This window comes from Engystomops pustulosus, chromosome 6 (assembly GCF_040894005.1).
Source record: "Engystomops pustulosus chromosome 6, aEngPut4.maternal, whole genome shotgun sequence".
Lineage (NCBI taxonomy): Eukaryota > Metazoa > Chordata > Amphibia > Anura > Leptodactylidae > Engystomops > Engystomops pustulosus.
The window spans coordinates 6,374,762-6,398,601 of record NC_092416.1 but is presented as its reverse complement, the minus strand read 5'-3'; the positions used below and the strand labels follow the sequence as shown (position 1 = coordinate 6,398,601).

General features: G+C 43.6%; 2 protein-coding genes across 2 annotated transcripts; both read right to left on the bottom strand.

The window, feature by feature from the left end:
* Positions 1–575: 575 nt before the first annotated feature.
* LOC140065310 (uncharacterized) lies at positions 576–11,459 on the bottom strand. Its single transcript, XM_072112906.1, has 5 exons — positions 11,371–11,459; positions 9,388–9,504; positions 8,603–8,749; positions 2,171–2,317; positions 576–1,161 (listed from the first exon to the last, which is right to left on the bottom strand). Exons 1-5 carry the CDS (start codon positions 11,420–11,422, stop codon positions 992–994), a joined length of 633 nt encoding a protein of 210 aa, XP_071969007.1. The 5' UTR covers positions 11,423–11,459; the 3' UTR covers positions 576–991.
* Positions 11,460–16,643: 5,184 nt separating this feature from the next.
* On the bottom strand, positions 16,644–23,171 carry LOC140065309 (uncharacterized). The gene is made up of 5 exons (XM_072112905.1): positions 23,087–23,171; positions 22,059–22,175; positions 21,331–21,477; positions 20,768–20,914; positions 16,644–17,102 (listed from the first exon to the last, which is right to left on the bottom strand). Exons 1-5 carry the CDS (start codon positions 23,136–23,138, stop codon positions 16,945–16,947), a joined length of 621 nt encoding a protein of 206 aa, XP_071969006.1. The 5' UTR covers positions 23,139–23,171; the 3' UTR covers positions 16,644–16,944.
* Between the last annotated feature and the right edge of the window lie 669 nt (positions 23,172–23,840).

Sequence of the window (23,840 nt, the reverse complement as noted above, 5' to 3'; positions counted from 1 at the left end):
CCTGTTCCCCCTCCCCTCTCCTCCCCCTGCTCATGTCTGTGTGTAATGTATAGTAAAGCATTGCTAGTGTGTGTGCTGCATCTGCTGACATGCTGCATCCTCCTAATATACAGGTGAGAGACACAGACATCAGCTACACATGAATCTGACATGTTCTGCTGTAACATGGCTGCCTGGAGCTGCTGTATCTCTCCTATACACACACACACATGCACACACAGGCTGCAGGGGGCGCCAGCACCAGCAAGCACATCATTATACAGCCTCACATCATTATACAGGTTGTCAGTCATGCACTGGGGGTGTGGCTGTGCCTCCCACTCATGAATAGAGTGGACAGCTTGAATATGCTAATGCCTCATTGGACATTTCACAGGTCATTTGCATACAGCTTTAGGACCATATTGCTTAGGGTTACAGGCATGTAGAGGGACAATGAAGGGATACAGGCAATGCTCTCTAATGGCAGTTTATGAAAATATATTTAGTTTAGGGGGTTATTTTGCATGACGGGTTCTCTTTAAAGGTATATATCTGTTGTATTTCAATAAAGTCTCAATATTTTTAGTGACTAATAAGCAGAAAGTCATTTAATACAAATTGATTCAAAAAGCAAAAAGTACATTTAGTGGAAATGATTTAATGTACTCTTGTTTTGTCTTAATTAGAACATTTATTTGAAATCTTCACTTACTTTTTCTTGTACTTTGCATAACTAAAAAGTTCAAGTGACTGGACATTATTGGAGAAAGAAGCATTTGCATTGAATCAGGCAACGGCTACAAGCAGCTAAATAAAAAAACAAAATTACACAATTCTGATTGTCTCTGTTATACACTAGGGGGAGCTCATCAGCTCAGAGAATAATGTTAAGAGGTCAGTATACGGGAAGCTCTTGAGCTCCCCCCAGTGGCGTCCACTTTATGTGATGTAAATATTGCTTTATAAATTGTTGCAGAATCTGTAAAAGCCTTTTACTATCTCAATAAATTCATTTTGTGGTTTTAAGTAACTTCTCTTCTTCTGTCAGAGATCCTTTTGGATCTGTGCACTCATATTTTGATTGTTGAATGACTTCAATTCCGACCAACCTCTTTAGATTTAGCTCGCACTCCATGGGGCTCACGCAACCTCTGACTGAGTAAGTGGTTACATATCCATCTGTTCAAAAAAAAGAAGAAGATTTGTCATCAATTACTTTTGGGAATATTCTTTGAGATATGGTTACAGTGCTCAGTGACGATATGCAAGTGTATATCCAAATAATTGGGGTCTCATTCATCCACCAGGATGAAGGACTGTAAACCAAGCACACTGACATACTCTTGTGTCCCCCCTCTGACAGGATCTGCTCTTCTTTAAGCTTATTATGCCCTCGTTTTTACAAAAAAGAAATATGCAAATGAGCCTGAGGGGCTCCAGGTTCCATTAACATTTATGCAGCCTGGAGCCTCTCAGACTCATTTGCATAATTTTAAAATTCTTAAAAAAAAAAAAGCAGGTTATAAAATGCTTAAATAAGAGCAGATCCTGCTAGAGGGGCACACACCAGTATGTCAGTGTGCTTGGTTTACAATTCTTGATCCTGGTGGTACATGTCCTTTAAGAATTCTCACACATTGTCCATCTCCGGGTTGGTAAAAGAATGTTATAGCAAACCCAAACCTATTTCAAACCCCACTTTACTCCAACACCCCACACGAGGGGGCTACATATAGACACAAATAGTATATTTATCACTGAAATTTGGGGTTTCAAAGGGATTTTCGGACCCAAAACTTGCTTCTTGGTAAGTAAATCGAAGAGACATTCAAGTATTACACTGCTGAGTGTGACCTCATTATTTCTGGGACTGCTTAGGGGGTCATGATGTTCATTTAGAGAAGGTAATCTTCTTACCGGGGGTATACTATATTTGTGAGTTAACCACAACTTTCTCCACGTCAACTCATTTGACCGGCAATCACGTCATGTGACCAGCAAAGACGCGTCACCTGACCCAAAACCTTATGTATGTTTCTCTGATGAGACTCACATTGATTCTCTTTTAGTTGAGTATTGGTGGAAACATCTGCATAGGTGAATATGTTTAACGCACTATAGTCTCAGATGGATCTCTACGCTCCCCGGCACCACTAATGTCTACTCATAGCAGTTTGGGGTAGATTACCTGGATGCTTGACTGTCCCACTAAATCTAAGGCATTTGTCACCTTCTTCTTGACATCTAACCATTTTTTTGGCCTCACATCCATCTATAGTGTCATCTTTATGGCAGCTCGGACATAGACGTCCCCTGGGCTCTCCAAGATCTGGCACTAAAGAATGATGGGAAATACAAATTATCCAAGATTTACCCTGAAAATACAGGATTTAATAGTAATATCAGTAATGTGACTTATACATCGAAAAAACACAAAAAAGTTCCACCAGTTTCCACTGGTGCTGACTTATCCCTTGTGTAGTGGCAGGGTCTACGCCCGCCGGTGGTGCAACTGGTGAATGGATAGCCCCTACCACACTACTAATACTGTATTCGTCAAAAGGACTTAGATAGTGAGCGTTCAGATCCGGCGCTGGATGACTATAATGCTTTTAAATTTGTTCAAAAAGCAATTTATTTAAACATAACAGATAAAAGGTTGTGTAAAAATAATAAAAAATTAATACTGAACAACGCGTTTCGCGCTTGTACCAAGCGCTTCATCTGGTTCCTAACTTTCAGCAAAGAACGCTACAATATAAAGGGTTGCCGCCAACGTTATCGAGGAATCACAGTTCATGACATCATTACCGGTATGGGGGATCTTACGGGACGGTGGGAAAAAGGTAAAGTATGAAAAACCAAGTGTGTCTCTATTGGCATAATTGTGTCTATAGTATTTTAATGGCTATTCCTTTCGTTGGTGATATGTGTGTATTTCAAACAAACGGGAACGACATGGAGTGATACTACAATTCACCGTTGTTTTTTTAAAAACAAAAACAACAGCTACGGACGATTAAGGGCGACTGGTCTCCTGAAACGCGTTGGTGTTTGCTATGGACTTTTTAATCTAAATGAAATAAAAAAGAGTGGATTTTCACCATTTGATGCTGAGCCATTTTTTGCACTTGAATCTTAGCTACGGGTGGTACTTGGTGTCAAAAAGAATACGGTGATGGTACAGCGATGGTTCAGCGACTAGAAAGTAAAAAGGAGCGCTGTACCATCTGGATAACAACGGTGCAGTCCATAAGTGGAGAGCGGTGATGCATAATGTCGTTTGTTATATATCGGTTATCACTAGAGATGAGCGAGCACTAAAATGCTCAGGTGCTCGTTACTCGAGCCGAACATTTTCCGATGCTCGAGTGCTCGTTTCGAGTAACGAACCCTATAGAAATCAATGGGAGACTTGAGCATTTTTCAGCACAATGGGGCACATTTACTTACCCGGTCCATTTGCGTTCCAGCAGCGGCTTCTCTGACGAGCGTTCAGGTCTTCCGGCGATTCATGAAGGTCCTGCACCCGATGTCCACCAGGTGGCGCTGCAGCGCCGAGGTCGGCCGAGTTGCGTCAGAGTTCACTGATCTCTTCCTGGTGCATGTAAGTATGGTGCGTGCAACCAATTTTTTTTTTAAATTTTTTCGAATCCATCAGGTTTTCGTTCGGCCACGCCCCCCGATTTCTGTCGCGTGCATGCCAGCGCCGATGTGCCACAATCCGATCGCGTGTGCCAAAATCCCGGGGCAATTCAGGGAAAATCGGCGCAAATCAGAAATATTCGGGTAACACGTCAGGAAAACGCGAATCGGGCCCTTAGTAAATGACCTCCATTGTGTTCTTCACTGAAGAACACATTGCAGATGTTTAACTGATGTTTGGCAAGTATACTCGCTCATCTCTAGTTATCACCAATGTCAGTCATTTAACCCATTATAGACTTGGCCATTTTGCCCCTACCTGACACATTGGGGGTCATTTACTAAGGGCCCAATTCGCGTTTTCCCGACGTGTTACCCGAATATTTCTGATTTGCGCCGATTGTACCTGAATTGCCCCGGGATTTTGGCGCACGCGATCGGATTGTGGCGCATCGGCGCCGGCATGCGCGCGCCGGAAATCGGGGGGCGTGGCCGAACGAAAACCCGACGTATTCGGAAAAACCGCCGCATTTAAGAACGGAAAATGTGTCGCCCGGGACGCGCTTACCTTCACTCAGCCCGAGCCGGTGAACTACAGCGCGTTCAGATGCTTTTCAGCGCAGCAGCGCCACCTGGTGGACGGCGGAGGAACTACCTTATTAACCCCTTCCCGACGCGCGCCGTACTAGTACGGCGCGCGCCGGGTCCCGGTGCATGGAGAGGGCTCGCGGGCCGAGCCCTCTCTATAGCCGGTAAGTCTTTGCTGCATATTGCAGCAAAGGCTTACCGGTAACACCCGCGATCGGTGCTAGCACCGATCGCGGGTGCTTTCACCGCGATCGCCTCCGGCAATGCTGCCGGAGGCTTCAAAAAGATGGCGCCGCATGGGCGCCGCCATCTTGGCGCGGATCTCCGCTCCCCGATGACGTCACGGGGAGCGGTGATCCGTTGCCATGACAGCATCGTCCTCACGAAGGCCCGAAGCTGTCTCGTTTTAACCTATTCATTACAATGTGCTATCAGCACATTGTAATGAATGAGGAGTAAAATCCCCATATACTGCCATATTGCAGTATGGCAGTATATGATAGGATCGATCAGACAACCTAGGGTTAAAGTACCCTAGGGAGTCTGAAAAATAGTTAAAGTAAAAGTAAAAAAAAGTTAAAAAAAAAAAAATTATATTAAAAAAACCTAAAAATTCAAATCACCCCCCTTTCCCTAGAACTGATATTAATATTAATAAACAGTAAAAATCATAAACACATTAGGTATCACCGCGTCCGAAAATGTCCGATCTATCAAAATATTATAACGGTTTTTCACTGCGTTTAACCCCGTAACGGAAAATAGCGTCCAAAGTCAAAAATGACATTTTTTTGCCATTTTGGAAAATATAAAAAAATTAATAAAAAGTGATCAAAAGGTCGCACAGTCCTAACAATGATAGCAATGAAAACGCCATCAAAAGTCGCAAAAAATGACACCATCCACAGCTTCGTACACCAAAGTATGAAAAAGTTATTAGCGCCAGAAGATGGCAAAATCAAAAAAAAAATTTTGTACAGGAGGTTTTAATTTTTTTAAATGTATGAAAACATTATAAAACCTGTACAAATGTGGTATCCCTGTGATCGTAGCAACCCAAAGAATAAAGTAGACCTGTCATTTTGGACGCAGAGTGAAAGCTGTGAAATCCAAGCCCACAAGAAAACGTCGCAAATGTGTTTTTTCACCATTTTCACTGCATTTGGAATTTTTTTCCCGCTTCCCAGTACGCGCCATGGAATATTAAATACCGTCACTACGAAGTGCAATTTGTTACGCAGAAAATAAGCCATAACAGAGCTCTTTATGTGGAAAAATAAAAAAGTTATAGATTTTTGAAGGTGGGGTGTGAAAAATGGAAGTGAAAAAACTAAAAAAGGCCAAGTCGTGAAGGGGTTAAATCCCGGCCGGACCCGAATCCAGCACAGAGAACGCGCCGCTGGATCGCAAATGGACCGGGTGGACCGGGTAAGTAAATCTGCCCCATTTTTTCTAATCTTCCCTGTGTCACTATAGTTTGTTAGACCTTTGGAACACGTTAACATATCCAGGATACTTTGAGATTATTTCTTGATGACACATAGTTTTTCAAATTAGTTAAAAAGTTTGGATGATATCATTTGTGTTTAGCTATGAGAAAAACTGAAATTTTGCTGAAATTTTGAAAGACGCTCCATAATCAATGTTCAAAATGTTCTAGTTTTCAGGCAGATATTCATATTAACCAAATTAATTCATAGCAAACAAGTGTTTGTTTTATATTGGCAGGTTTTTTCAAGCATCCACTAATTTTTCTAGAATGTTATGAGGCTTAAAATTTGGGTGGGATTTTTTTGGAAAATCAGCAAAACCTACGGTATATACTCAGAATTTTACAGCTCAAAAAGTGTGCTGAAAAACCCAAAATCGGCTTAACTCGAGTTAATAAAAAAAAAGTTAATAACTCACCTTTCCAGAGCGCCCCCCGGAGGTCTTCTGTGCAATCCTTCTGGCAGTGGCAAGTCCGTGCGACGTTACAGGCTCTGGTGTCAGCGCTGTGCACCCCCAGAAAGGTGAGTTATTAACTTTCATTTTTTATGGGGCTGGCTGTATATTGGGGGCAAACTGAGGCTCTATACTCGGGGCAAACTGAGGCTGTATATTGGGGCAAACTAAGGCTGTATATTGGGGGCAAACTGAGGCTGTATATTGGGGGCAAACTGAGGCTCTATACTGGGGGCAAACTGAGGCTGTATATTGGGGGCAAACTAAGGCTGTATATTGGGGCAAACTAAGGCTGTATATTGGGGGCAAACTGAGGCTGTATATTGGGGGCAAACTGAGGCTCTATACTGGGGGCAAACAGGCTGTATATTGGGGGCAAACTAAGGCTGTATATTGGGGGCAAACTGAGGCTGTATATTGGGGGCAAACTGAGGCTCTATACTGGGGGCAAACTGAGGCTGTATATTGGGGGCAAACTGAGGCTGTATATTGGGGGCAAACTGAGGCTGTATATTGGGGGAAAACTGAGGCTCTATACTGGGGCCAAACTGAGGCTGTATATTGGGGGCAAACTAAGGCTGGCTTTATACTGGGGGCAAACTGAGGCTGTATACTGGGGGCAAACTGAGGCTCTATACTGGCTGCAAACTGAGGCTGTATATTGGGGGCAAACTAAGGCTGGCTTTATACTGGGGACAAACTGAGGCTGTATAGTGGGGGCAAACTGAGGCTGCCTGCATACTTGGGGCAAACTGGGGCTGGCTGTATCCTGGGGACATGCTGGCTGGCTGTATACTGGGGGCAAAGGGCTGAATAGCTGTATAACGGGGGGAGGCTGGGGCTGGCTGTATACTGGGGGAAAACTGAGGCTGTCTGTATACTGGGGGCATGCTGGCTGGCTGTATACTGGGGCAAGGGGCTGAGTAGCTATATCCTGGGGTGAGGCTGGGACTGGCTGTATACTGGGGGAAAACTGGGTCTGGCTGTATACTGGGGGCAAATTGAGGCTGACTGAATACTAGGGGCAAAATGAGGCTGTCTGTATAATGGGAAGAAGGGGCTTAATAGCTATATACTGGGGGGAGGCTGTGACCAATAGGTTTTCCCAGTTTTTTGTGGTAAAGGTAGGAGCTTAGGGTCGGCTTATACTCGAGTATATACAGTATTCTTAAAGGCACTTGCTCAGCTTTCAAGGGACTGTGAGAGGCCTAAATAATAGTAAAACCTCATAAATTATCCCATTATGGAAACTAAACCCCTCAATATATGCGAAAACACATTTAAAAAGCTTGTTATCCCTTTAGGTGTTTAACACAGTGGAGATGCGATTTATGCATTGTAATTTTTTTGGACAATACATTCAGTGAGTATAACACATATTTGTTGGTAACTGCTGTATGGGCGCTGCAGAGGGTATAGAAGGGAAGCTGCGCCATTCAGAACAGATTTGCACTGGTACAATGCACAGGCAATAATTTTTTTTACATGCGAATAAATGGGTGGGCACAGATTGGTTGCCATGACAGCTTAGCGCCTGTAAGTGGCCCCCATTGCGGTCATTCTGTAGTCTTTAAACAGGTTGCTGGAGGTAGACTGTAATAGAGAGGTCGAATACTCACTACTGTATTGCAGTATATTTTATAAATGATCAGATCCCTTATGGTTCAAAAAGAAAATACATGTAAAAAAAAAATAATAATAATATAAAAAAATAAATAACTACATACATTACATAAAGACAAGAAAAAGGACAAAAAAAACTAAAACTACAGAGATGTGGAGCAAGAGGAAGGAGGAGCCTGCACCGTCCCGCTACCCCCAGAATTATTTTAACCGTATTTGCACATATAGTGTAAAAATATAAATTAGATTTTCTTGCTTCTGGCCTAAAGTATAACAAAAAAAAAGTATCAATTTGACCACACAGAAAAAAACATAAAAACAAAGCGCATAAAACATGGGACAACTCTGCATTTTCTGGCAATCAACAACATTTGGAATTCGTGTCCTGCTTCCCAGACAGAAGATTTGGAGGAAATCTACTAAATCCATCATGATAAACCAGCGACACTTAGTCATAGAGCCTTATTTGTTATCCATGTCCTTCCTCCTTCTTATATCAATTGTTTAAATTATGCTAATAAGTTTGAAAGGCTCATAGGGCATTTAACAATGTCCCCTCCCACGATATATCTGCACAGGTTGTTACTCCCCCCCCCCCCCTGCTCCCTTTGCACTACCCCCTCCCCCTCTCACAGTGTAATGGACTCTGAAGCTGAAGCACTAAGAGCCTCTGGTAATGCCCCCAGAGTCTACCTGGCTCATTAGCATAATTTTTACAGTAATAAATGTTATCCAGAAGATACAGTATTTTAGGTTAAAGATTTTTTATTTAATCCTCCCAGGACACCCCCCCCCCCCGCTTCTTATTCTCTCTACTTACTCTCATAGGATTTGGCGTTACAGAGGTCTGTATCACAGCACTGGATGTTATACCTAAGAGAGATATTGCAGTTTACCCCTCCGTGAGGTATAACACCACATGGTAAACCTTCAGCGCAGCCTTTGGATACTGAGCGATAGATCTTATCTGCAAAAAAAAAAATGATTTGATGGAAACATTTTGATAAACAAGGTGATTAATATAATAACAAAAATTTAAAGGGGTTTCCCGGGACTTATTAAAAAACAAAATGTGGCCGGGATGGGGCTGCTTAAAAAAATAAAGATGTACTTACCTTCCGGCGCCCTCCTGGTGTCCCGACAAACAAACATGGCCACGGGAGCAGTGGTGGATTCAGCTTCCGGCTGGCCGTGGCCAGCCACGCCCACTCGTCCCTATTCACAGCATTGTATAAGCGGGACGGATGGTTGTCCGGGCCGGCCGGAAGCTGTATCCAACGATGGTCCGTGCCCATGTTTGTTTACATGGCGCGAGGACCGGAGCGATAGCAGCGCGGGACACCCAGAGGGCGCCGGAAGGTAAGTACATCTTTATTTTTTTAAACAGCCCCCTCCAGGCCACCTTTTGTTTTTTTATTAAGTCTCGGACAACCCCTTCAAAATGTTGTTGTTCTTCTTCTTTATTTTCTTCTTAATATTATTTTAATTTCAGATAATAAAATCTGTTAGAATTACACCTCGCTCTCGCCCCGTAGCTGGAAGCAATTACAAAGGTTTCAATAGAGGACAAGGAAGATTCCAGAAAAAGCAGAACTTGATACTCACAATATTTCCAATACTCGGAGATAGTTACACACCGGTCTCCCTCTGTACAGTTCACTATTTCAGGCTCACAGGTGACATTGTTCTTAGCACGGCAGGAGTAGCACTGGAGAACAGCGGCTGCAATTACAACACATCTACAATAATATTCCACATAAAGTCACCAGAACATGGACAATATCTGAGAGACAAATATAAAAGGCAAAAAATCTCAGTGATAGTAGTGGTGGTGGGTATGGTTCCTGAAGAATAAATTACAGATGAAGTTAAAAATTCTGATCAGGTCCAGGTCTGGGTACCGAACCCGAACCACCACACGGCTGTTAAGTCCCGCCAGCAAAGATGCTGACTAGAGATGATGCTCGTTCGAGTATTAGCGTACTCGAAATGGCTCGTTGCTCGGACGAGTTTCTCACCTGCTCGAGATCGAGCATTTAATTAAGTAAAAACTGTTTAAAAAAGTGAATTAGAACACATCGCAGATGATTCCGAACATCTGCTAAGTAAGCAGATGTTCGTAAACATCTGCAATGTGTTCTTCAGTGAAGAACACATTGCAGATGTTTAACACGTGCTTAACAAGATGTTCTTCACTGGAGAACACATTGCAGATGTTGCCGAACATCAGCTGAACATCTGCAATGTGTCCTTCAGTGAAGAACATCTAGTTAAACATTGTGTTAAACATCTGCAATGTGTTCTTCACTGAAGAACACATCACAGATGTTTAGCTGATGATCGGAAACATCTGCAATTTGTTCTTCAGTGAAGAACATCTTGTTAAACATCGTGTTAAACATCTGCAATGTGTTCTTCACTGAAGAACACATCGCAGATGTTTAGCTGATGATCGGAAACATCTGCAATTTGTTCTTCAGTGAAGAACATCTTGTTAAACATTGTGTTAAACATCTGCAATGTGTTCTTCACTGAAGAACACATTGTGATGAAAAATGCTCAAGTCTCCCATTGATTTTAATGGGGTTCGTAACTCAAACCGAGCACTCAAGCATCCGAAAAAGTTCGCCTCGAGTAACGAGCTGATGCATTTACACCCCAGCGATGCGTGGGCACTGCTATTTTTAGATAGATCGCTGCTGCTTGCGACGCCATTGAGGAGCAAGAACCCTACCCATAATGGTGACATCCTTGTACCACATTAATTTAATTGATGCTGGTGGCATTTAAAGCATTTTATACACCCCTGTGTAGTGCCAACACCGATCCTGGGTGTTAATAGAGGGAGGGATTATAGGGTGTTAATAGTGGAGGGATTGGAAACAAACCTGACCCCAAACTTTTCACTGAAATTTTGGGTCTGCTCAACACTAATTACAGACTGACATCAATGGTACCGCCATGGGTACCAGCACACACCATTAAAATGAAACTTCCTTTATATAAACCAGCAATGGACAAATTCCCATCATAACAATATCCCATTAACATCTTCATCCTCCCAATGGTAGCTTGACTATATATATATTAATAAAAGTCTTTAAGCCTGAATAAAGACATTGGTTGGCACCCATAGCAGGACCAGATTTTGCAGAGTAGAAGAGGATCCAGCAGACGGCAGGTTCACTGGGCAGTGGACTCTTAACCTATTATAAGGCTATAGGTCAGTAACAGCAAAGATTCAGGGTTTACTGACATAAACAGATGGGAGAATGACATCAACTACATAAATCACGATAGAAGATGAAACAAATGATAACATTATATAGACATAGGAAATGTCTGTATGTAACATATGTGATCAGGCCCCTTGTTACTCCCCTTCTATTATATATAAATGATATGATTTACAACTAATGCTTGTTGTTTCAGTAAACCCTTATACAATGAGACTAATAATTATAAAATATAATGTATAAATATGTAGAATTCGTCATAAATTCCAGGTGTTTTCTAGGATCATTTTCATGATCTTCGCGGCTGAATTATAAGACACAAGACAAGAAACGACTCTGAGAAGATACTCACCGATGGAGAGTGAGAAGGAAATGAGGAAGATGCTTATTATAACAGGTTTCATTTCTGTTACCTTTGTTGATCTTGCACTTCTTGATTGAGTAACCTCATGGTGGCGGATGGTCATATATATAGAGTCTATGGCGGGGGGGGGGGGGGGGTTGAGGAGGAGATGAGGTCATGTAGAGTCTCAGTCCAATTTCCATATATTTGCTTGTAGTTGTCGCTTTGGGTCAAAAACAACAAGTTAACGATCAACAGTTTTTATGCCAAATGGAGGCTGCGCTGAGGGTATTTGTTCAGCCTCGGAACCCAAATGATATAATTAATGTGAAAAAAAAAATTATAAAAACTAATTTAAAGTAAAGTGTCACACCCCTACAATATCCAGGTACACAGAGCCTTAAACTCCAACATGTGCTTCACCTCTGACAGCTTCATCAGGGGTATAAACATCAGCGCAATAGACCGGTATGTAAACCGAAAAGCCTCCCACTTACCTTTGAGTAACCGTGGGTGCACCGTTTAAATGAAATCTATCATGCAAATGGTAGCACTTGTGCCCCGCCTACCCGATTCTTCTCTTGCTTCCCCTTTCCCGTTTTGTTACTGTGATCATTTTGTGACAACTACATACAGTCACATTGTAATCTCCCTGCACAAACCAGACAGGTCAAAGTGGTCTCCGGGCTAACGATCCCTATGACATCCTGCCACGGTCATCACTCAGAATTGTTATAAAAGATTAGTAAATTTAAAGGGATATTGCCACGTAGACAAGTTTCTTAAATATACTCAGGATAACAAAATAACACATTCTCTATCTCACTGTTGTTACCAAAAATAAAGCATTTAACAGATATAATTCCAACCTGTCTCTATTGGTCCTGGTGTATACAATTTTTGTTGCCCCTGGTTTCCGACCCGGGATCTTCTGACTTTTAGGGTTGGCAGCCATCTTGCCTGATGCTGTGGAGCTGAATTTTTATCTCTCTCTTCTCCCTGCAGTTACCCATCCCCCCTACATTCCAGGACGAGCTCACACTGATACACACTGACTTCCTGCTGGCAAGCAGCAGCAGCGAGAGGAGACCTACAAGCTACAGGCAAATAAGTTCTTTATCTGGGGAGGGTGATAGTGTGATAGAGCAGACATGTAGCAGAGCTGACTGTGTCATTGTTTGTAATATGCATCTCATGGATCTCATCATCATCATCTCATCTCTGATCTGTCTCATCTCTCTTTCTATGTGTCAGATATTACCGAATGTTTGGAAGGTAAATAAAAGTGTATATAAACCCTGGATCCTGATGATCTAAGCATATTGTCAGCTCACAGCATCTCACAGCACAGAGGGATCATGAAGTGTCTGCTCAGAGAGTCCTCGTTCACACTCTGGAATCTTACACTGACCATCACTGAGTGATAGGAGTTAAAACAGAAATAAAACTGAGTAACATTGTAAAGTAAGGGGTTAAAGGACATCTACCACCAGAATGAAGGATTGTAAACCAAGCACACTGACATACTGGTGTGTGTACCCACACTGGCAGGATCTCTTATTTCTTCGGCGCCGGCTTTCATGCGACAGAAATCGGGGGGGGGGGGGGGGGCGTGCCGGTGAACTCCGGCGGACCTGATCGGGGAAGCGACACATGCAGGATATCGGGCGCACGATCTACGTGGATCACGGCAGAGTGCAGGATCGTCGGGGAATGCACCTCTGGGATCGCAACTCGGACAGGTAAGTAAATGTGCCCCAATGTGCATAACACTTGGATTTTCTGTGTGAAAAATCTGTGGCATAAGGGCTTAAACCCACACCTACTCCCTGCTCAACCTGCGGAGGGGTCGGAATAGGCGCAATTCAATTTTTATTTGCAAAATTTCATTCATTTCCACTAACACAACTTAAAAGTCAAAAAAGTCCAAATTTCCCCTAATGGAATTCCTTTGGTTGTCAACATTTTTTAAAGTAGTTAGTTGTAGTCCCAAAAAAGCGCCAAAAGGGAAAAAGATCTCCAAGATCCATAACGTGCTCCTGTTATTTCAGGGCTTGTGCTGATCCAAACTAGCGTGAAAGTTATAGATAGATTTACACAGTGTAAGTATAAGGGTCAAGTTTCCAAAACATCTTTGTCCAGCGGCGCGTTCTCCTACGAGCATTCGGGTCCTGCCGGCATTCACTAAGGTCCGTGCGCCCAATGTCCACCAGGTGTCGCTGCTGCGCCGAGGTCCGCCGGATTTCACCGTCTTCTTCCTGGTGCATGTAAGTGTGGATCAAGCGACACTTTAAAAAAAAAAACTATGGCGTTTTTTCCGAATCCGTCGGGTTTTCCGACGGCCATGCCCCCGATTTCCGTCGCATGCAACGGAAATCCGATTGCGTGCACCAAAATCCTGTCGGAGTTTGGTGCAAAACGGAAAAAGTCGGGAAACCTGACGAAAGTGCGGCCGCGGAGCCCTTACTAAATGAGCCCCATTATGTTTTACTTTGTTTTTTCTTCAATTTCAAAATGATATATTATTTTATACATCACCTAATTGCATAAAATAATAGTCTAAAGTGTCATTAAAAATATAATATTTGTATGCTGAATGAGAAATTATAGTTATAGTTATAATAATAATAGTTATTTACAGATAAAAATACCTTGGGTTATTGTCCAGTGTTAAATTACTTTTCCTATGAGTGTTGAGTATTTGCGCAGCCTCCGAGGCAGAGCTGTTCCCAGCAATGTGCAGGCGGAGATGATGGCTCCGTTACTATAAGATGACAGATGTACCAATTGTTTTCTGAATTGTGATTATAAATTCTAACTTTTTAATTTAAATTTTTTTTAAATCAAAAACATAAAAATAAATAGTGCACCTTCTTTCTATACATCTTACTAAAGGGAATCTATCAGCAGTTTTGAGCACACAAAGCTGCAGCCAGAGTTAGGTGATGATCCTGGAGAGTTGTGTAATCAGACCCCTGTGTGTGTTGTTAGTAGTTACAGGTTCGGGAAAGAGGAAGTTATAATCCGGCTCTGCAGCTCTGACAAGTGTCAGCTTATATTTTACATTATTTCAATTTCTGTCTAGATGGACTACAGGAGGATGAGATGGAAGGTTGTTCTATTACAACTTATGTAGCTTTGTTGCTTTGGTTAAGAAGGGAGAGTTATGTATGACATATTACAGGTGAGGTGTGATGCAGATGGGAAGAGGAAAAGACAACATCTCCGGGAGGGGATGAGGTGGCAGTTGAGTTGTATTCTACCGTTTTATTATGAAGAGCAGGTGGACCTATGTAGGTGTCAGGAAGTGACCCCATCTAGGGGGTCGGAAATGAGCCCATCTAGGTGGCAGGAAGTGACCCCATCTAGGTGGCAGGAAGTGACCCCACCTAGGTGTCAGGAAGTGACCCCATCTAGGTGGCAGGAAGTGACCCCATCTAGGTGGCAGGAAGTGACCCCATCTAGGTGGCAGGAAGTGACCCCATCTAGGTGGCAGGAAGTGACCCCATCTAGGTGGCCAATTTATGGCGTCCTCCAAGGTTCATTTCATTTGCCAATAATTAGCCAACTGTAGCTGTGGGAACTGAAGTTTGAAACATTGTTTTAGCCAGTAAGATCCTCCACATGTGAGTCAATGGGAAGAAAATGGTATTAGAAGAGAAGACGGTATAAGTACACCTGAGAAGTATGTACAGGAATGGATAGGATGCAGCACTGAAGACAAGGAGGGCTGATTGCTATGTGGGGCTGACTGGACAATACATACGATCACTATTGTCAAAGTCTGGCAGGCTCTGGGCCTAAAATCCAATAAAGTAGGCTGTGTCTCTAATCTGTCGTGGATTAGTACCTGGTTGAATGGAATAAAGTGGACTAGCGACAATTCAACTACACCATACTTCATCATACATTCATATTGGAATCTTATCACAACAACAAGGTCTTTCGGATTTACTGCATGCACACGAGATTCGTCTTACTGGAAAAATTAGACCAGGCTCATCATAAACTCCTAAATAGGTTTGGTATATGGGATCACCCGGTAGCCACCGAGATCAGTGCAGGATAATTTAAATGCTGCATCCTAATAGGATTGGGTTTGGGTTCGGGTAGCCAAACCTTTTTTTGAAGTTTGCCAGTATATGCTAAAACCGACCCACTGGGTCCACTCATCCCAACTCCAGAGGTGGAGCTGCCATCTTGATAGCCGGTGTATCAACTCCTGTCCATAATGCCATTTCAGACAGAGAATACACAGATTGGAATCATAGGGGGCAGAAGACGACAAATAATATCTTCCATCTTTTTTTAAACATGCATTTTTATTCTAAAGAAGCATCTCTGGAAACAGCAATTCTGCTGAACGATTGCCCATCTCACAACTTCCAATTTCTTCAAAACTCCTGGAACAAGATGTCCATTTACAACTATCTTCCTACCTTTCCTCCAACTCGCTCTTTGATAAACTACAACCTGGTTTCAGGCCTAATCACTATAATGAGTCTGCCCTGGCCAAAGTCTCCAATGATCTACTGTCAGCCAGGGGAAAACACCGCTACTCTGCTCTTCTCCTTCTTGATCTATCTTCTGCCTTTGACACTGTCCGCCATTCTTTCTTGCTACAGGCACTATGTTCTCTTGGCATCACTGACCTGGTTCTCTCCTGGATCTCCTCATATCTCTCCAACTGGACGTCCAGTGTCTATTACTCTCATACCACCTCTCCACCTCGACCCACTCTCTGTTGGCGTCCCTCAAGGTTCTGTCCTTGGGCCCCTACTTTTTTCCATCTACACCTCTGGCCTAGGAAAGCTTATTAAGCCTCACGGCTTTCAATACTACTCCAATACAGATGACATGTAGAACTATATTTTTGGTCCAGATATCTTCTCGCTTCTAGCCAGAATCGTCGAGTGCCTAGATCAGCAATATCCTCTTTCTTCTCTTCCCATTTTCTTATACTTAATGTGAACACCCCTCCCCTCTCCATAGAGACGCCTGGTGCCCGGCCGTACTTATGTGAAAAGATAGGGCAAAGGTACAGTAGCGTGTAACACGTGTGCACTCACTGGACCATAGGTGTCTGAAGGGATGGATAACTGGCTGAAAATTGTGCAGCCGCTTTCCCCCCTGAACTGAAAAGTAGGTGAGCACTTGAATATTAATGGCTCTGCTCATCACTAATCTTCGCTTACTGTCTTTTACACTTTACATAAATAAAGAAAACAAGGGAAAGGATATTATTAGAGAAAATGTTATTCCGGGTATTTTTTATTGTATTTTGTTACATTTCAGGTCACAATTCTAAAATCTAAAGAGGATAAAAGGAGGAGAGATAGAGGCACCGGACCACAAGTAGCAGCATACCACATGTACTGCTTGTATCTTACACTAGGAGGCGCTCATCACTGGATATTGCTAATATACTGGAAACTCCGAAACCCCCCAAGTGGCTCCCACCTTGTGGCTTCAAGTGATGTAAATTTTCCCCCAACGGCTTTATAAATGTTTGCAGAATCATCATAAGAATTTCTAACAATCTCAATACATTTTCATTGTGATTTTCAGTAACCAACAATTTTATCACTTGTCCTTCGTCTCTTCCGTCAGATGGATTTCTGGATCTGTGCACTCATATACTGATTGTTGAAGGACCTCCATTCCGACCAACCTCGCTAGATTAAGCCTGCACTCCATGGCCGTCATGTATCCGCTGAGTGAGTAAGTGGTCACATATCCATCTAGGGGGAAAAATCATTATGTGATACAATTACTTTCTGGAAGATTCTCTGGGCCTTCCACGTGCTGGAAAGTAATCAGGACTCATCATAGTAAGTAATAGAAGATGAAGGAGTCGGCACAGCTCACACCCTCATACGGGTCACTTCCAATAGACGTGTTGCGTGGGACACAGCATCGGTTAACAGCAATATGGGTGCACATCCATTGGAGAACATCCAGGTGGAAGGTAATAGGCGCTGGACGATAGCCCATTCTGTTAAATTTCCAGCTCCTTCCTGTGTCCCCTGCCGGATCTTTGCGCCCCGTGCCTCTGAGAATGCTTTTTCCCTAAGCCTTGTGCTTGTGTTGTGAATTCCCATTGTGACCCCAGTACTGTCCCTGACTACGCTCCTTTGGTGCCTGCCCTGACCTTCCGCTACGTCCAGACTCTGATCCTGTGCTGCCTGTCCTGACCTCTTGCCTGTCCCCGACTACGATTCTGCTCAACGACTCAGTATTTCGCTTTGGCTGCCACCGCGGACAAAGTTGCGCCTGTGGAGCGACCTGGTGGTACCACGCCACAACAAGTCCAACCTGCTTTGCGGCGGTCTCTGGTGAAAACCGGGTACCACTTAGACTCCGCTCCCAGGTGTCGGTTAACATTGTCGTCCACGGTGGTCAAGAGGGTCCACTACCACTGACCTTTTAAAGTATTTTAAATGTCCTGATTTTAATAGTTTTTTTTATATATAGCTTTTACAAATTGTTCGTGTTAATTAACAATTTCGGAGTGGAGCCAGTGCCTTCTGTCGTTGATACTCCAATACGGTGGTCAGCGCCCATATCGCTTAGCCTGCTTGTTCTCTTTATAATATACAGGCCCACTATTTTGGGAACTGGTATTTTTTTCCCTTTTGGCTAAAGGAGCGGCAGTCCGTGTCCGGACATCGATCAACCTTGGAACCTCTACCCTTTAAGGGTTATATACGCAACAGCCAAGTTGGCTTATGGTGAGCACCTCATTGGTGACCGTTTTCTATAGTCCTACTTTCAGCCTGACGATATTACTCGAGACTGCTCATCATAGAAAACCCTAAGAACTGATCCAGATGTTCTCACACATAATCGATCTCTGGTTCAGTAAAAGAATCTTCATTAACAACATATTATAACTCGTTGACAAAAACTTATTTCAACCCCCACTATACTCCAAGTCATCCCTCAGAAGTAGCTACACATAGACATGAATAGTGACGTTATCAGAATTTTGTGTCAATAGGGTTTTCTGACCGTGACACAAAACTTAGTTCTTGGTCAGGAAATTAAAGATCAATTGGGCCACATTTACTAAGGGTCGGGTGCTGCACTTTTGTCTGACTGTGCGCATTCTTCATGACTAAAACGGCTGCACAGATATATAAGAAGTGTCTGCGCTGCGATTGTGTTGCACGCGACCCCTTTGGTGGCACAGCTGCGATGCCTCCATGCGACACAAATTACGGGGCTGACTGAGCTCCGTATTTAACTTTCAAATTGTGTCGCATGTCCTATGTTTATGATGCACCACAAAAACAATGGAGAACTCCGGGGACCTGAGCGGGAGAGAGACACATACAGGATATCGGGTGCAGGATCTTAGTGACTCCCCGCACAGCGCATTATACATGGGCAATGCACTTACATGCACCAGGAAGAAGAAGGTGAACTCCAGGGACCTGAGCGGGGAAGCGACACATGCAGGATATCGGGTGCAGGATCTTAGTGACTCCCCGCACAGCGCATTATACACGGGCAATGCACTTACATGCACCAGGAAGAAGAAGGTGAACTCCGGGGACCTGAGCGGGGAAGCGACACATGCAGGATATCGGGTGCAGGATCTGAGTGACTCCTCGCACAGCCCATTATACACGGACAATGCACTTACATGCACCAGGAAGAAGAAGGTGAACTCCGGGGACCTGAGCGGGGAAGTGACACATGCAGGATATCGGGGGCAGGATCTTAGTGACTCCCCGCACAGCGCATTATACACGGACAATGCACTTACATGCACCAGGAAGAAGAAGGTGAACTCCGGGGACCTGAGCGGGGAAGTGACACATGCAGGATATCGGGCACACGATCTTAGTGACTCCCCGCACAGCGCATTATACACGGACAATGCACTTACATGCACCAGGAAGAAGAAGGTGAACTCCGGGGACCTGAGCGGGGAAGCGACACATGCAGGATATCAGGCGCACGATCTTAGTGACTCCCCGCACAGCGCATTATACACGGACAATGCACTTACATGCACCGGGAAGAAGAAGGAGAACTCCGGGGCCCTGAGCGGGAAAGCGACACATGTAGGATATCAGGCGCACAATCTTAGTGACTCCCCGCACAGCGCATTATACACAGACAATGCACTTACATGCACCAGGAAGAAGAAGGTGAACTCCGGGGACCTGAGCGGGGAAGTGACACATGTAGGATATCGGGCGCATGATCTTAGTGACTCCCCGCACAGCGCATTATACACGGACAATGAAATTACATGCACCCGGAAGAAGAAGGTGAACTCCGGGGAACTGAGCGGGGAAGTGACACATGCAGGATATCGGGGCACGATCTTAGTGACTCACCGCACAGCACATTATACACGGACAATGCACTTACATGCACCAGGAAGAAGAAAGTGAACTCCGGGGACCTGAGCGGGGAAGCGACACATGTAGGATATCGAGGGCAGGATCTTAGTGACTCCCCGCACAGCGCATTATACACGGACAATGCACTTACATGCACCAGGAAGAAGAAAGTGAACTCCGGGGACCTGAGTGGGGAAGCGACACATGTAGGATATCGAGGGCAGGATCTTAGTGACTCCCCGCACAGCGCATTATACACGGACAATGCACTTACATGTACCAGGAAGAAGAAGGTGAACTCCGGGGCCCTGAGCAGGGAAGCGACACATGTAGGATATCGGGCACACGATCTTAGTGACTCCCCGCACAGCGCATTATACACGGACAATGCACTTACATGCACCAGGAAGAAGAAGGTGAACTCCGGGGACCTGAGCGGGGAAGCGACACATGCAGGATATCGGGTGCAGGATCTTAGTGACTCCCCGCACAGCGCATTATGCACGGACAATGCACTTACATGCACCAGGAAGAAGAAGGTGAACTCCGGGGACCTGAGCGGGGAAGCGACACATGCAGGATATAGGGAGCACGATCTTAGTGACTCCCCGCACAGCACATTATACACGGACAATGCACTTACATGCACCGGGAAGAAGAAGGTGAACTCCGGGGACCTGAGCGGGGAAGCGACACATGCAGGGCGCAGGATCTTAGTGACTCACCGCACAGCGCATTATAGATGGACAATTAGTGAACTCTAGTGACTTTGTAAGTAAATGTGTCCCATGGAGATACTTTACTGCTTCTTATTTCTGGGACTGTTTAGAGGGTCACTCTCTCCACATCATCTCACGTGACCACCAATAAGACTTGTCATCTGACCCAGATCCTTAAGTATGTTTCTCCATCAATTCCCATTAGACTCACATTGAATCTTTCTCAGTTGACACATCTGCGTAGCGGCATAGATGTTCTGCAGTCATAGATGGATCTCTACGCTCTCCGGCACCACTAATGTCTACTCACAACAATTTGGGGTAGATTACCTGGATGCCTGACTGTCCCAGCAAATCTAAAGCATTTGTCACCTTCTTCTTGACATCTAACCATTTCTGTGGGCTCACATCCATCTATAGTGTTTGCTTTATGGCAGCTCGGACATAGTGGTCCCCTGGGCTCTCCAAGATCTGGCACTAAAGAATGATGGGAAAACAAATTATCCAAGATTAACCTTGATAACACAGTATTTCATAGCAATATCAGTAATGTGACTTATAGGGGTGTTAACAGAGCCCCCCATGATGTAGCTTCAATGGTTGTTACACTGTACAGGAACATGTCAACCCCCCCCGAGTCTCTCCCCCATTCCCCTCTAACACAGTGGGAGGGGAAAGTGCTCCTGCACAGTGTAACAGGCTGTGAAACTGTAGCATGGACATCCTCTGGTGATGCCCCCAGAGCCCATCTGGCTTATTAGTATATTTTCTACCTTGATAAATATTATCCCGAAGCTTCTATCAATAGAATAATTTTGTATTAATTTAAAGATTTCCATTTAATACTATTTCACTCCCATGTCACACATCCCCTCCTCATTCTCTCTACTTACTCTCATAGGATTTGTTGTTACACAGGTCTGTATCACAGCACTGGACGTTAAACCTAAGAGACACGTTGTTGTTTACCACTCCGTGGGGTATAACATTGCAGGGTATGCCTTTAGCGCAGCCTTTGGATACTGAGTGAAAGGTTTTATCTGCAAAAAAACCACAAAAACTACTTATTGGAAACCATTTGAATAAATTAGATAGAAAGTAAAATTACAAAAAGTAAAGTTGTTATTCTTCTTCTTCCTCTTCTTTTAGATTTACATCTCCCTCTTGCCCCAATGACAAAGGTTTTTTATAGACAGGTAACAAAAGGAAATGGGGTCGGCACTCGCTTGTTCCAATGCACGTGGACTGTTCTTTATTCAACCATGATAAAAAGCACAAAAAATTAGAATAAGAAATAAATCTGACGCGTTTCAGACCTATTGAGGTCCTTAGTGATAGATCTATGATCGAATGATCTCAATAGGTTTGAAACGCGTCAGATTTATCGTTTATTCTCATGGATGTCATTTTTAGTGCTTTATATCATGGTAGAGTAAAGAACAGTCCACGTGCATTGGAACAGGTAAGTGCCGACCATTTCCTTTTGGTACCTGTGTACTGAGTGGAGGGCGTCTCCTGGAGTCGAGCACTTGGGGTCAGAGCAGATCTGTGCTTTTTTTTTTTGGAATTTTTTATAGACTGAACAAGGAACATTCCAGAAAAAGCAGAACTTGATACTCACAATATCTGCATCGCTCGGAGATAGTTACACACCGGTCTCCCTCTGTACAGTTCACTATTTCAGGCTCACAGGTGACATTGTTCTTAGCACGGCAGGAGTAGCACTGGAGAGCAGCGGCTGCAATTACAACACATCTACAATAATATTCCACATAAAGTCACCAGAACATGGACAATATCTGAGAGACAAATATTACAGATACAAGGTCTCAGTCATTGTAATAGTGGGAGAAGTTTCCTGATGAAAGGATTACAGATGAGACATTGAAGTTAGCAATTGTGTTCGGGCCTAGGTCAGGATACTGAACCCGAACCACTGCACTGATCCCACCAGTAAATATGCTGACTCATTTACACCCCAATGCATGGGTATGGCCAATTTGAGGAAGTTTGAGGAGGTTTGTGACGTCATTGAGGAGAAGCAATCCTCCCCCAAATGGGGGAACACTTGCGCAATATTGATTCTATTGATTCTGGTGCCATTTAAAGTGATAACACCCGATCCCGGGTGTTAAAATAGTGAGGAAGGGGGGGAGGAGTTGAGCCACACTCGACAACTGGACTTCTGACTGTTTCAGGTCTGCTCAAAACGAGTTACATACTAAAATCAATGGTACCACCATGGGTACCAACACACCCCATGAATATGTATCTTCTTTATATGAACTGGCAATGAGCAAATCCCCACAATAACAAGATCTCATTGACATCTTCATCCTTCCAACAAAGAAATTGACAATTTTTGTAATCACATAAGTAAAAGTATTTTAGTCTGAATTTAAACATTGGTTGTAACCCATAGCAGGACCAGATTTTGCAGAGTAGAAGAGGATCCAGTAGAGGACATGATCACTGGACTCTTCACCTTTTTTTGTTTTGGTAAACCCTCATACAATGCAACTAATATAATTAAAAATATAGTGTAGAATTTTGTCGAATTAATTTCATCCATTTCAGGCATATTATAGAATTATTTTCATGAACTTAGCGGCTGAATTATAAGACATGAGACTTTAAGAAGATACTCACCAATGGAGAGTGAGAAGGAAGTTAGGAAGATGCTTATTATAACAGGTCTCATCGCTGTTATCTTGGATGATCTCCTATTTCTGAGATGTCTTGATTGAGTAACCTCATGTTGGAGGATAATATATAATGTCTATGGCTGGGGCTGGAGGAGGAGATGAGCTCATGTAGATTCTCAGTCCAGTTTCCACATATTAGTTTTTGCTTCGGGTCAAAAACAACAAGTCAACGGCCCTGACTTTTCATGCCAAGTGGAGGCTGCACTGAGGGTATTTGTTCAGCCTCGGAGGCCAAATCATCTAATTCATGTATAGAGTGAAATATTATAAAAACTAATATGAAGTAGACAATCTTTATTGATATCACATTTATTTAAAATCTTTTAAACTATAATATACACCCAAGGCATGATGGAGCCGCAATAACGTGTAAAACCAATTGTAACATAGGGTAAACAGATGTAGAGATTATATTACTCGGCTCAGATAAGCGACATAACGAGAATATGCACAAAAATACAAGTGAGCAAATATCAAACTTCAACAATAGAGATGAGCGAACATGCTCGTCCGAGCTTGATGCTCGGTCGAGCATTAGGGTACTCGAAACTGCTCGTTGCTCGGACGAATACTTCGCCCGCTCGAGAAAATGGCAGCTCCCGCCGTTTTGCTTTTTGGCGGCCAGAAACAGAGCCAATCACAAGCCAGGAGACTCTGCACTCCACCCAGCATGACGTGGTACCCTTACACGTCGATAG